A 15490-nucleotide genomic window follows, 5' to 3' on the forward strand; every position below is an offset into this window, starting at 1 on the left:
TAAATAAATAAATGACTACATGAATATATAAATAAATAAATAAATGGCTAAAAGTGAAAATACAAACGGATATAAAAAAATATAATTCAAATATTAAATACAAATGTATGTGTTATATATATATGTATATATATATTTTTGTTCTTTTTATTTCCATTTATATTTATTTTTTGAATATAATTTTCAAATAATATTTTTTTACATCCATTTTTCTTTTCAGTTGTAGTCATTTATTTATTTATTTATTTAGTCATTTATTTATTTTTAAATTTGGCAGTTTTGGTCCTCCATATCAAGTGGCATATTTGTATGCAACTGTGTAAAGACTTGGTATCAAGTTCCAAAATTATGGGGGAGAAAAAAAGTTGTAGAGGCATAAAAAACTAATATAAAAAATATATAATTCAAAATTAAATACAAATGTATTTATATATGCATATATATAGTTTTTGTTATTTTTATTTCCATTTGTATATATATATTTTTTTTATCTAATTTTAAAATATATTTATTATATATCCATTTTTATTTTCACTAAGCAGTTTTGGTCCTCCAAATCAAGTGACATATTTGAACGCAACTGTATAAAGACTTGGTATCAAGTTCCAAAATTATGGGAGAGGAAAAAAAAAAAGGAAAAATGTGGTAGAGAGGCACATCACACTTTGGGAATGACCAAAGTGTAGCGGGTGCTTTCTGCAGCAAGCCCGTCTCACTGCGAGACTGAGCTCACTGCTGGTAATAACAAGCACTTAACAAAGTGGCCTGCTGGGGTTTTTGACCTGCGCTGCAAAATGGGGTTGTTTGGTGTGCACGGTTTGTTTTTTAGCAACATCGAAAGAACAGCTGGTGTCAATGAACACACAATACCCTGCTTTTTTTTTTTTTGGCTGTTGAGTATGTAGAAGCCATCAAATTGATTTTGCAATGCGGTGCCGTCCGTCTGTCTAGGATGCTTTCCTCCGATTAAACGTACATGTTGTGGCTGCTTCAACTCAAATTGCTCAACTTCCGATTCAAATTCGGCCATCAACCCTGAGACCTTCTTGTGCGTGTCTCGTTGATAGACAATTCCGTGTGCATTGGTGAAACTTTTTCCTTGCGCTATCCCCCCCCAGTGGTGTGTGCATCACTCCCTTTGCGAATCAGGTTTTCTTTCGTTTTTAATCAATACCAAATGAAAAACAATGATCAGTTTATGAACAGTCATCGTAAAAAAAGATTTGCTAAACACATTGCAAAATTAGTAGGAGGGCTTGTTGAGACTCTTTTGTGTTTATTAACAAAATATTAATTACAGTTATTTTGGGCAATAATTGAAATCACGATTATTCAAACGATCTTATATTTTTTGGTACAAAACAAGAACATATTTAAACGTGTAAAAAAAACAAACAACTAAATTAACAATATTATTATTTTTTTAAGTTTCAAATAAAGTTCTTTGAAACCCTAATTATGAAAGGTCCTTTTGGACCAAACAAAATTGATAAAATAAATTTTTAAAATTAAAAAAAGGAACAAATATTTTAATTCCAGGATGGGTTCCTTCCTTGTATATATTGTATATGTTATGAATCTGATGTTTATTCTATTTATTTATCTATGTATTTATTTATTAATTCACTCGCCTACTTCCTGTTGTAATATTTGAATAATTTCAATTAAAAATCTTTTTTTTTTTTTTTTTTTTTTTTTTTTTTTACAATTATGGCAATTTTTGTAATCATGAGGTGTAACAATTGAAATTTTAATTGAATTTCGATTAATTGCACAGCCCTACTCTACACTATTTTCATTTGTTCCAAAAGTAATAAAAGCGATTTGTAAATGCCTGGCCTAAAAATTTCCCGTTTTGGCGGAATCATTGTGGCGTAATTGTCCCCAGCCTCTTTATCGCCACTGATGGAAGATGACAGCCTCTTGTTATCCTGAGCAACTCCTCCTTTATGCATTTGCACAAAATGCAGTCATCACAGACGGATCGATATAGGCACTCTACTCAAGCGTCTGTTCTCACAAGTCGCCGGCTGGTCATGTTATTTGCGGCGAGCGGATATTAATTTGAGGCCAAAACAAATGGAGGAAAAATATTGTTTCGCTGCTGTCAGGAATCATTTGAGCAACTGCTCTGCTAAATGGATTCCACTATCGCCGATTCCTTGTGATTGCGTGGATCTTATTTCCCCCACTAATATGTTCTCATTCCGGCATGGAGTGCAGAGTCACAAATCGGCCGAGGTAGCAATCTGCTCAGTAGCGCCTGAACTCCTAATTTCCAATCTGGGCCCAAGATAAGAGATGAGTTTTTAATGGAGACAATGTCATGCCTGCTGGCCTCCACCTCTCTCCATCTCATTTACTGCATTCGCGACTCGGCTGGTCCGTGTTGAGGCCGCAAGACTCCCCCTCGCATACTAACAATCTACTGCTTGCTGTTGGGCACGCCACGCAACTTTTCGCAGACTGCTCTAAGGGTGTAATTGTAGATATGAGGACATTATTTCAAGGTTTAAAACGATGCGTGGCGTATGAATACCGTACATGGTCAAGCTACTGCAATTCTGACATGACTCCTTCATTAGCGTAGCTTTCGTGATTGACTACAGGCCGGTGTAAGAATACCCGGTCATGCATTGCAAGTAGTCAGTTACCGCTAGGGTACCTCACGATACGATACGACATGCGATACAAGGCTCACGATAACGATTCTTTCACAAAATGACGACACCGCAATTATCGATATATTGGTCAGATAATAAAGCCACGATAATCTACTAATAAATAATAAGAAATTTGAAATAAATAAAATAATAAATACAAAATATATAATAAATATATAAATATAAAACAAATAAATATAACAAATAAAATACATCTAATAAACAATTTTTTTCTGTGTAACATTGCAAAAGTAAACAAATAAATAAGATTACTTAAATATTGAATCCAATTAAATCAATATTAACAGTCCTTAGAAATTATGTGCTTCAAAAAGTCAAAATATAAAATATGTTTTAAAATGTTAAAATTGAAGCTATAATACACATTTTTCATAGAAACGTATATGCAAAATTGAGTCAGTTGCTCGACAGGTAAATGTCTTCCACAAGTAAAAGTAAGCTCATGAGTCTTCTTCGCCTGAAGTGGCTGATTTCCCCGCCACTCTTGTGAGGCACGCCCCCTAGTGGCCCACCAAGTAATTGCTCAATAATGAACAAGGGAGCCGTTATACAGAGTAGCTGCATATTAACTACAAATATCGCGATACTTGCGTAGGCGTATCGATAATCTCTCTGGAAACAAAGTATCACGATTTATCACGATATCGATATATCGTCACAGTCCTACCACAGACGTTTCATAACATTATTATTCCAATGTTCCACTTGGCTCTTTGCATCCATTTTCCCAAAATTATTTTAGCGCTGCTGCCTAGCCTGTCTTTGCGAAACAATCACCGAGGCTAGCAGAGAGACACGAGAGAAGGAAGCAAATATGCCAACCCCCCCCCCCCAGAGCTAAGCGACAGTTTGCGTGCATGTCGGACTTAGTAGGCGACGGAACGACGACGAGGGGATAAAATGTCCCCATTATCCCTCCTCCGTGTCAATAATGTTGCAGTTCCCCCGGCGGAAAGAAGCTGACGGGGAAACAATCGTCCCCTTTCTGGTGCCTCCTCGCCTCCTGCTCGCCATGCCCTCGCGTGACATCACTTCATTCTGAGCGGCACTCCAGCACACAATTCAGTCAATTGTGACTTTGCAAAAACGTGTGTGCACACGTGTGTGTGTGTGTTTTATTTTTTTTTTACATTGTATTCTTGGCTGACTTTACAGTACTGTCATGCAACTGGCTACACAATGTTAACCGACCGTCCAGCTACTATGGATAATGCATGCATGCATGTACTGTATGCATGTAGCAGTGTATTGTTTTTCCACAACAGGACACAACATTTCAGTTTGAAATAATACATTTCAGGGTCAAACTGTAGCCGCTGTTAAATAAAACAGAATAAACTCATGATTAATAATAATAATAATAATAATAATATGAAAATAATGTAAGACTTTTTGTTCTGTGGAGTTTTAAAGGTAAAGCCGGATCAAATAATAATAATCCTATTGTGGTTTTCCACAATAACTGCTGAATTGTGGAATTTAATTAAATAAAATAAATAAATAAATAAATAAAAATAAAAAATAAAAAATTTATATAAAACAAAAAAACAAAAAAAACTATTGAGGTAAATATGGTGCAAAAGTAACTTGTAAAAAAAAATATTTTTTACCTGTAGAAAAAAGTATAAATTTGTATCTGTAAAAGTCGTGTTTTGTACCTGTAAAAAATAAATAAATAATTGTACCTGCAAAAAAAAAAAAAATGTATTTGTAAAAAAAAAAAAAAATGTATCTGTAAAAAGTGTATTTGTAAAATTAAAAAAAAGTATTTGTAAAAAAAAATGTATTTGTAAAAAAAATGCATCTGTAAAAAAAATAAATAAATTACCCTGTAAAAAAAAATGTACATGTAAAAAACATTTTGTACGTAAAAAAATAAAGTGTACTAAAAAAATGAATGTTAAAAAAAATTGTATGTAAAAAATAAATAAATAAATAAATACGTTTTTTTTTTTATTACCAATTATCTTTTCTACAGGTGCATTTGTTTTTACAGGTACAAATCACAACTTTTACAGACGCAAATCTAGACTTTTTTTTTTTTTTTTTTTTTTTTTCCCCCTACAGGTAATTTTTTTTTTTTTTTTTTTTAACAAGTTACTTTTGCACCATATTTTCCTCTATAAAAACAAAAGAAAGCTTTTGTTCGCATATACACGATAAAATTCATATAGTGAAACATAATGGATGTATGTGATTGAGAATTCATTCATTGTATTAGCAGCCGAATAATTTCCGAACTTTATTGATGGTTATCAGCACACTTTTGGCAGACAGCGCAGTCGCAGAAGTCGTTTTGCTTTCTTTCTCATTTAATTGACAGAGAAAAGTCAGAGCAGCAAAGCGCGGGGTTAGTTTGGAGCTTGTCAAGCGTCTGACAAAGGTTTAAAGGTGCAAGACGATGGTGACATAATCAAGGTGGAGACCAGGAAGTTGGAGTGCGTGTGTGCGATGTATTTGTGTGTCATGCGTTTCCTTTTTACTCACAATGATGTCATAGTGATAGCCTGAGAAGTGTTGGTGCTCGTTTACAAAAAGCAGTCAGTGTTGCAAACTTAATGATGGGGTCGCTATATTTAGCGAACGTACAGTGACAGGCGGAACAATGAAATGCTCCTCCCGTTTGATGGCCAAAAGTACAATCGACGTGTTTACTCACCTGCTGCTCTTCATACACCCGAATAAGTCATGACTTTCTGAGAGTATATAAGCTTTTGCGTTCACGAGTTAATTGATTTGTGAGTGCGTTGAAAGGTGATCATCATTATTTGACTATTTTGTTTGTGCCTTGAGATTTTTATGAACTAAAATAAATGTGTCCCGGATCAATAAAGTGTGGGAAACACTTTATTCTTATTGTGTTTTGCCATGCGTGCAGGGCCGCTGCGTGATCACAGTGCAGCTCACCGATGGAGAAGAGCTGGCCGTGGACGAGGAGGGCGCCGCCCCCGCCTCCGACTACTTCCTTTTGTTTGCCGGCAGCACGCAAAGGCATCTGAGCAGCACCCTGAGGAGCGGCCATGACACCCTGCAGGCGCTGTGTCCCGGTAACACACAGACCTTCCACACATCTGGATATTACTATTAACTCATTCACTGGCAGCCATTTTCACTGAAGCAACCGCCTTCGCTCCCGGCTGTCTTACTGGTTTTAGACTGATTTGGCAAGGCCTACAGAATATTGTGTTCTGTTGCTATAAAAACATGGAACATACCAAAAGAAAGATTAAAGTCTCTTCTTTCATCAGGAAAAAAAGTACATTTCTATCTGTTTCTGTTTTGCAGCAATTAGCATTAGAATATATCTAAGTTTCATCATTATTCACAAATCTGCTTCGAATTGTGGGGAAACAGCTTTTTTTTTTTCAACATGGCCCTGGTTGATCTCATATACACTGCTGCCACCTGCTGGCCGTTTTTGTAATAACTACCATTGCTTCAACCGTTCTCTACAGTAGAGAGGCTACATCAAAGTGTTTTGTATGCTCTAGCACATAAAAAAACACACACAAAAAACCCGAATAAATACGTCTTTGGGACACTTAAAACATTTAAAATAGAACGTGTTTATACGTTTTTGGGAGGAAATGAGTTAAGGAATGAGAGAGGAAAAAAACAAAACAATTGAAACCTGGAACCTCAGTTTACGAGCTTAAAGGGATGCTTTACTTATTTAGCCATTTTTAGCCATTAATATTTTTCCTATAATAAATTTGATATTTTCATTATTTTTCATGTACAATTATTACCTTTAAAAACACATTTTGCAACTTGCTGTCGACTCAGCTCATTCATTTTTTGAAAATTTTGAAAATATTTTACTCTTCCAAGAAGTATCTCTGCAATAAGCAGATTGATTATTTTGTATAATTTAAAAAGAAGAGTGCTTGCCTTTATCCCAGTGCTTCTCAATGATTTTTGTTATGCACCAACCACCCTCATACAGGTAGAAGAAAATATTTTGCCCTCCAGAAGCCACCGCTGCGACCATAAGTACTAACAAATAGTATCATTTGTGTATAAAATTGAGCTGATACTCTTTGCAGACGCTGACAAGGAGTGCGCCACTGCCATCTACTGTAGTGTATGTGCAATTACACTTTATCCTAGTACAGCAAAAAAAAAAAAAAAGACAAAATTGGAGAGGTCAGGGGAAAAAAAGTGTTTTACATGCTGTTTAATAGTTTTACGACAGTTAAGAACTTAATTCAGTTGCTTAAAAGTTATCAGTACAGAAAATAAAGGTTGGCAACAGTCTGACCCTGGAAAAGATTTGTGTTCAGTTTCCATAATTTCCTCTGGGGGGAAATTCTGTCAGTAATTGTTTTTATATTTTAGGAGGTACCACGTTATATTGCGAGCATCTGCTCGTTTGTTTGTGCGCCCATCTGTTCACAGGATTGGCCAAAATATGGTGCAGATGTGTTTAATCAAAGAAAAAAAAAACTTTTTTTTTTTGCTCTCCACACTCTTGCAAATCCGTTTTGAACCGCAAAATAGTGAATGCTCTCCTGGCCATGTAATATAATAATCAAGTGATCAGGTGGTCATCGGATTAACCCCAATTGTCTTTGGTAAATAAACAACTAAAATGAAGAACAATTGCTTAGATAAGGGAGGCTTAATGGGGGAAATATGGCATAATGTAAAAGGATATAGTATCATAATCAAAGATGACCTGTGATGATAAGTCCTTCTGTTCTCTCCTGCTTTTTAAATATAATGATCATAGGCGCCTTTTTATTAGGCTGCCGTCACTTGGCCAGCAGGAGGAAGTCGGGGCTTATTATTGCAGAGGAAGAGAGAAGATGGAATAAATGATTAATCTTCTTCTTCTTCTTCCCTCATACTGTTCTCCATTTTAAAGAAAAGTGTGTGGCAAATGCACCTGCTGTATGTTTGCATCTGTTGACGTTTTTCATCGACTAAAAGTTGATACGGTGCCGCTGATAACTGCTTACAAAAAGGTAAAGGCAAATTTGATTTAAGTAAAATGTGAATTAGAGACGAGCTGCAGTTTGTAGCACATTGACTTCAACTATTATGACCAAAAAAAAAACTATTTATAAGGATAAAGTTGCAAATGTTGCTAAAAATAATAGATTTTTACTATAACTAATTTTTTTTTTGTGGAAAGATATATTACCGTGGCTAAAATGTCCTAAATTATTAAGTTGTAAGGTTTAGAGAAAAAAGTCGTGCAATATAAAAATTTAAAAAGATATTATGAGAAAAGGTATATTTTAATTATAGAAAATTTTCATTGCAATGTTATCTGAACAAATACATACTGTATCTTATGAAGAAAATAAAACGATTTTATGAGAGTTTTCTTTTAGAATTTTTTTTTTTTATCTAATGAGAAATGAGAAATGTTCTGAGGAAAAATACATACAAAATACATATTTTACAACAAGAAGTTAAACATTTTAAAGTAAAAATCATATTAATAGAGAAAGTCGTAATATTGCAACAGATATATTTTTTGCTGGTAGCATTTTGAGAGAAAACCTTTTTTTAAAAAAAAAAACATTCCACGAGGGGAAAAAAAAAAGTGATGATAATAAAAGTTTTGGAAAACAAAACAAAAAAATATCATACAGGAAAAAAATTCAGAACGTTTGGAGTAAAATGTCACATTATTAGCAGAAAGAATACTGTACATATATTACTATGAAAATAAGTTGTAGTTATTACACTAACTATGTTTTTGATTATGAGAGGAAAAAAATCTAATGGACGCTGCAATTAATTTTGATTTCCTTGTTGAATGTTGAACAGCACTTCGTACATTTTTAGCTGGTAAAGATGTTTTGTGCTTGTTTCCCAACTTTGAGGAGAACGAAGACGACATTTTCATCCGTGGCCGCGATTGGTCAAAGCAAACGTGCACAATGCCACATTGTCCGATCAGCTCGAAGTATTGCACAGATTGTCCCACCGTAAATCACCGTGAAGCAGTCTCAGATTGATATTGTGGAGAATCACATTTTTTTTTTTTTTTTTTTTTATCCCAGCATTTTAGGCGTCATTACAAGACAAAACTTTGTTATGAAAAAGATTTCTGTTTATTTCAATAAAACTGATTTTTAAGCCAACTTTTGTCAGGCATTTTTTGCTCGTCTCCTTTTGTCCACGCAGCTCACAGCTGTTGCGAGGAGGTCTCGGTCACCCTGTGCGCCGTCACTCGCGGCGACTCGACAACGTCAGAAGAGCAGACGACGCTCCCGCCTCACGTCGCTCCTTTAGCGGAGCATCGCTTCAGCTTCGTTCAGGACTTGGCTTTTGACATGGCGCAATTTCTGGTGAGCCTTGAACTTCTCCGCTTGCAATTTTTAGTATCAATATGATATTTCAGCATTTGTAAGAAGCGCGTACTTCCCCACCCAGGTTAGCACGGTGGGCCGCACGGACGGCCTGGATGGCGCGCTGCTCCTGGACGAGTGTCACATCCCCCTTCTGGAGTGTGAGCGTCTGGACGAAAGTCTGGCCTTGGCCCTCCACCACATCCCGCTGCCGCCGGGATGGAACTTGCTGGGGAATCAATGCTCTGGCAGTGGCGGTAAGATTTGGAATAAAGTTTGTTACACCCATTCACACTCACATTTACACCTGCAGATAATTTAGTATCATCGATTCACCTACAGCACCATGCATATTTTTGGAATGTGGGGGGAACCTGGATGGTTAGCACGTCCGCTTCCCAGTTCTGAGGTCTCCGGTTCGAGTCCAGGCTCGGACCCTCCTGGGTGGAGTTTGCATGTTCTCCCCGTGCCCGCGTGGGTCTTCTCCGGGTACTCCGGTCTCCTCCCACATTCCAAAGACATGCATGGCAGGTTAATTGGGCGCTCGGAATTGTCCCTAGGTGTGCGTGTGAGTGTGGATGGTTGTTCGTCTCTGCGTGCCCTGCGATTGGTTGGCAACCAGTCCAGGGTGTCCCCAGAGCCAGCTGAGATAGGCGCCAGCAGCCCCCGCGACCCTTGTGAGGAATAAGCGGTCAAGAAAATGGATGGATGGATGGGGAACCTGGATTATTCAGAGAAAATGCACAGGCATGTGGACAAACCACTTGCTAGTCACTAATGCTACGTAAGCAAAATGGTTCATTCAGGGTATCACAGCGTCGGAAACTTCGGTTTTAATCGATAACGTTTTAAAGGCAGAATTGGCTGATTGTTTTGGCCCATGTTTGAAGGCCAATAAGCGGCCGATTATATAATCGGCGGACGATTTTCATTTTTTTTCTTTTATGTAAAGACAGCTTGACTGACAAGAACCGAATGAATTAAAAAAAAAAAAAAAAACCCTGTCGCTCTATCCACAACACTAAACCGAATGAACACCCTAAGCAGCGCTGAATTCTCCTTACCAAAAAATAAATAAATCCATGCACAGACTGTCCACTGTATTAATTCCCATTCCGCTCACCCTTCCCTTTCTCCTGTAGACTTGCACCCGCGGGAGACCCTGCTGCATTTTTCGGCCCGTCGAGGCTTGTTCCGCGTCACGCGCTTCCTGCTGTGGCAGCCAGGGGCGAGGGACGCGGCCCGGCTGCCCAATAAGCAGGGCCACACGCCGGCTGCCGTCGCGGGGCTCCGGGGTCACACCAGCCTGCAGCAGCTCCTTGCGCAGTAAGTTCCCGCTCCTCACCACTGATACAGTCACGATGTACACCATGGTGGTGTGCTTCAACTAGTAATGTCGAATTCTCATTTCTGGGGAGTGACGGGACTGTTTCTCTTTGTCAAGGCCAGAAAGTTAGAAAAAGGAAGTAAAGCAATACAGTTCAGTAAAGGTAAAACTGTGTAATCAAGTGGAATTTTTCATTTCTCTAAATGGTGGAAAAATTAACTAATTTGCTCCCAAAAACATAAATACGTTCTATTTTTAAATGTTTTAAGTGTCCCAAAGACGTATTTCTAAGTTGTTGTTTTTTTTATGCTAGACCATAATTGATGCAGCCTCTCTACTGCAGATAGACTTACAAAGACAGTCAACAGGTGGCAGCAGAGTATAAGAGATCAACTAGGGCCATGTTAAAACGAGCTTATTTCCCTACAGTTCAAAGCAGATTTGTGAACAACTTAGCTATATTCTAATGCTAATTTCTGCAAAACGCAAACAGATAGAAATATACTTTTTTTCCTGATCAAAGAAGAATGATATATATTTTTAATCAAAGTGAATGAATTAATAAATATCCAGAGAGGCCAACCTATTTCATCACCTCTCAAGATCATTTTGGAAATTTTGCCAGTAATTTTTGCGTCTCAGCCAAAACAAAACACATACTATCTTTAGCTTTAGCTTAGCATTTTAGCAACGTTAAAGTGTTTTAAGCGGCCCTCAATTTCTCTCGCTGCAGCGCCACAAACCGGACAATTTGGCTGATGGCGGTGAACATGAAATTCTCTTGAGGGCACACTGGAAAGGCTCTCCCAGTATTTTTCCATGCCGAAACCATAGCAATGGAAAACTATTCTGCCGCACAAAAGCCCGCCCGGGTTACGACTTTGCTGTCTAATGATGTGTTTACCACACTTACACAACCACAAACGCGCACAGAAGCAGGGTCACATCTTCACAGATTTAACTGGCGAAGGGACGGCACGGCATGTGTTCCCCCTGCAATGGCTTCCTCATGCCGACACGCTAATGAGGTCAGATTGTCTTCATTGCGCGATATGACGCAGCTGTTTGCCAAACGGACTGCGTTATGGCTTCAAGTGAGGATGGACCTTCTAAATCTCCCGACGTAACGCTCGCCGCTTTGCTGCAGAACACAATTGAAGCGGCAGCGCCTTGTGGGGCGCGATCCAACGCCTCTCCGTTTTTACGCGCCGCTCCCTAATCACGAGCAATGACGTTTTCCCACATGAGAGCTGCGGTCACTGGTGACTTGAGGAGCTAAACGTGGTCCACCCAGCGTTGCGCAAACGGTGCCGCCTGGTGCCGCGGTGTCCCCCACTCGTTCACAGTCGTGTTAATTTTAGCCGCCATTTTAAAATTTGGTCTAATTTTTTTAGTACAATTTGAGTCACGCTTGTTAGTTTTTATCACAACCTCATCCTGTTTTTATTTAGTCAATTTTTAGCCAACTATGAATGAATCCACAAAAACTGTCAACATTTTAGTCTAGTTTTAGTCAGGACAATTATTACCCCTTTATGTTTGTTTTTTTTGTCAGCAGATAATGTTGAACATTTGAGATCTAAAACAGTTTCACATAAAATGTTCTAATCTTTTTGATGAAAAACAAATTCACACACAATTACAGTATATCAACAAGTGGCTACTATGGCTCCATGCTATGAGCTAGTAAATTAGCCAGCATTAGTTAGCGTTCGGATTAACATTATTGTTGAAATGTTATAGCCGCTGGATTATACATTATAACTATAACTTACTTTTTTTTGTTTTAACCGTTCACCGTGAATCAACCTGCTGTCTGTTCCACGTGTTTGTGCATGTTGCACTCGGGAGTTGCAGGTTGGAAAGGGTGTGTGTCACAGTGACGATCAGCAGAGACAAAATTTTACAAAATCCTACAATTTATGAAGTACATTCTTCATTAGTCAACAAAAATGCATATTGATTTAGTCCCAGTTATTGTTTATTAATGAGAGATTTAGTCCAGTCTAGTCTAGTTTTAATCCGGTGGAAATTATTTTTGTTTATTTTTTGTTGTTGCTGTTATTATTGCATGACCCACTATCTTCTAAACGGCTAAAAAAAGACTCGTGAACAACCACAATGACTTTCTTTGCTCTCACTGTAACTGGATTACGGCAGCAAATGTAGAGGGGTGGGGGGGTGCGGATCAGCTGACATCACTGTTAAAACTCCCTGTGCTTGCTGGGCTAATCGGGTGCTGAGCTTCCTTTCCTTCGCCAGGGATGGTGATCTGAAGTGTTTATTCCGCGGCAGGGCTGAGGAAGACGCCGAGTCGGACCGAGGCCCCCAGCGTGTCCAGCCGGCGGCGACGGACGCCCGCGTGGTTTGCCGCCACCCCGGCTTGCACGCCCTGACGCAGAGCGTGCACCCGGGCCGCGAGCCGCCCAGCCTTGGCCGCAGCGTGGAGCAGCTGTTGCATTTGACGAGTCACCTCCACGCCAAGGTGAGTCACGGAATTCGCCGCTTGATTGTTTGCCTTTTCCCTGCCCTCGACTTTTGTGCATAAGCAGCGGGAACAGCTCATGCAATTAGTAGTGTTAATTTGATCTGTTTTCCTCCAGTTTCAATCACCTGTTAGTTTTTATCATAATTCGTTAACTTCATCCCATTTTTATTTAGTCAATTTTTAGTCGACTATAAATATAGCATTTTCATCTTTATTTTAGTCCAAGAAAACATAATTTTATTTGTCTGGTTTTAGTCAACAAAAACTGTCAACCATTTAGTCTAATTTTAGTCAGGAAAATCATTTTACCCCTGCAGATTATGTTGAACATTTTGGATATAAAATTATTTCACATAAAATGTATTCATCTTTTTGACGAAAAACGTCACACGCAATTACAGTGGCTACATGTTACGAGCTAGTAAGTTAGCCAGCATTAGTTAGCGTTCGGATTAATATTATTGTTGAAATGTTATAGCCGCTGGATTAATGTTACGTTGTAACTATAATTTACTTCTTTTTTTTTTTTAACATTTCACCATGAATCCACCTTCTGTCTGTTCCATGTTTGTGCATGTTGCGCTCGCTAGCTGCAGGTTTGAAAGGGTGTGTGTCACATGACAATGTCACATGACAGGATTTTAGAAAATCATATGATTTTCGTCTTTTGTTCATGAACTAAAATGTCAATAGATTTTAGTCCAGTTTTTATTAATTGAAGTACATTTTCGTCTCATCTTCATTAATTGAAAAAAATGCATACCGATTTAGTCCCACTTATTGTTTATTAGAGGTTTTTAGTCTAGTCTAGTCTAGTTTTAGTCCGGTGAAAAATGTGCGTTGACCAAATTATTTTCGTTTACTTTTCGTTGACGAAATTAACAATTACACAACCAACTTGCGCACTTAACCTCGTGTTCTCCCTGCAGAGATTGTCTGTGCTGGAGCTGCGCTCAGACTGCCTGCACACGGCCGCCGAGTGCAGCGAGGGTGTCGAGCCGGGGACGGCCAGCTGCCCGCAAACAAACGCGCCAGAAAGTCGGGTCGAAAACGGCGGCGGCGGCGCTTGCGGATATGGCGACGAGGACGACGGGAGCGCGTCTGTAGCGCTCCCCGGGGAGCATGGCCTCGGCCCCCTTCGGGATTGGGTGTGTCTTGAGTCGAAGAGGGCAGATGGAAGGGAGGAGCCCGACGCCGCACAGAACTTGACGCCCGTGGAAAGCCTTCAACCGGCTGGGCGGGGTGAACAGGAAACTGATAGAGGAGGAGAAGGACGGGAGGCCGCGGAGGGAGAGGATTTATCTGGGAAGGAAGTAAACGGAGTATCGGAGAGTGGCGGAGGGTCAGTCATGGGCCAGGCGCCATCGTCTGACGCGCCAGTCCAGGAGTGTCACCAAAATGGCGAGGCGGACCTTTGCGACGAGAACTCCTTAGGCGAGGAGGAGGCTTTAGCGCAAGAAGACCTCCCACCTCCGGGAGGGAGCGATGATGTAACCCTGGAATCAGATGTTCCGCCTCCCGGAGAGGGGGAACCTCCGCCAGATGTAAACAGCTCGGAACAAAACCAGGAAACAGCTGGCGAGGATCATCTGGCGGACGGGCGGCAAGACCCTGGTCAGCAGACAACCGAGGGGGAGACTTGTTCGGACTTGAACGGCGTCGCTGTGTCACCTGGAGGGGAAAATCCAGAGGAGACTGATGGCTCACCTGATCAGTTAGTCAAATCCGACATCGATCCCGATTCGGGCCTAACTCACGGCCTGTCCAGCGACGACGACGTCAGCTTCCAGTCGGTCGGAAGCTGCGTGACGGACACATTCCACCCCACCTCGGAAAGTGTCCCATTGAAGGAGCAGCAGACGGCTGTTGAGGGATCCGCCGTGGAAGAAGTGGACCACATGACGCCAGACCAAAGTGGCACGTGTTCGCCAATGTCGGCAGAGGCCGCGACAAGTTCAAAGGAAACTGTCGCCGATTTGGAGCCCAGCTTCCACGCAGAGGAGCATCCGGAGAAACACGAGGAGCTAACCGCTCCAGAACCTTGTGAGGCTGACCTGTCGCTAGGCAGAGACGCTTCAGCGGGGACGGCAGAAGAGGGAAATCCCAGCAGCGCTGACCTCAATGAAGGTATGGATGACATTCAGTCGGCACTAGTGTTTATTTTTATCAGGCATTTTAAAATTTCATCTCCGTTTTAGTCCAGTTCCAATCACGCTGTTTAGTTTTTAACTCATGTGCTCCCAAAACTTAGAAATACGTTCTACTTTAAATGTATTGTGTCCCAAAGACCTATTTATACGTTGTTGTTGTTTTAATGCTACAGAAGGCTTTGATGCAGCCTCTCAAATGCAGAAAATGGGTGAAAAAAAATGGTAGTAAGTACAAAAACGCCCAGCAGGTGGCAGCAGAGTATAAGAGATCAACCAGGGCCATGATGAAAACAAACCGTTTCCCCCACAATTCTAAGCAGATTTGGGAATAATGATGAAACTTAGCTATATTCTAATGCTAATTGCAGCAAAATGGAAACAGATAAAAATTTATATATATTTTTCCTGATGAAAGAAGATACTTTAATCTTTCTTTTAGTATATTTTTATAGCAATAGAACACAATAGTCTGTGGGCCTTGCAAAATCAGTCAAAATCCAGTAAAATGGCCGGGAGCGAAGGAGGTTGCCTCAGTG

General features: G+C 39.8%; 1 protein-coding gene across 5 annotated transcripts in view; it reads left to right on the forward strand.

The window, feature by feature from the left end:
* The window catches only part of LOC144018082 (A-kinase anchor protein 13), an 89814-nt gene that overhangs the window by 16051 nt on the left and 58273 nt on the right, over positions 1-15490 (forward strand). For all 5 annotated transcript variants that reach the window (XM_077520216.1, XM_077520215.1, XM_077520217.1 and 2 more), the window contains 6 exons: positions 5563-5731; positions 8826-8989; positions 9075-9246; positions 10132-10315; positions 12612-12801; positions 13734-14931. In XM_077520216.1, the coding sequence (XP_077376342.1) occupies positions 5563-5731; positions 8826-8989; positions 9075-9246; positions 10132-10315; positions 12612-12801; positions 13734-14931 (2077 nt within the window). The remainder of the gene's footprint in view (positions 1-5562; positions 5732-8825; positions 8990-9074; positions 9247-10131; positions 10316-12611; positions 12802-13733; positions 14932-15490) is intronic.

Source organism: Festucalex cinctus, chromosome 4 (genome assembly GCF_051991245.1).
Source record: "Festucalex cinctus isolate MCC-2025b chromosome 4, RoL_Fcin_1.0, whole genome shotgun sequence".
Taxonomy (NCBI): domain Eukaryota; kingdom Metazoa; phylum Chordata; class Actinopteri; order Syngnathiformes; family Syngnathidae; genus Festucalex; species Festucalex cinctus.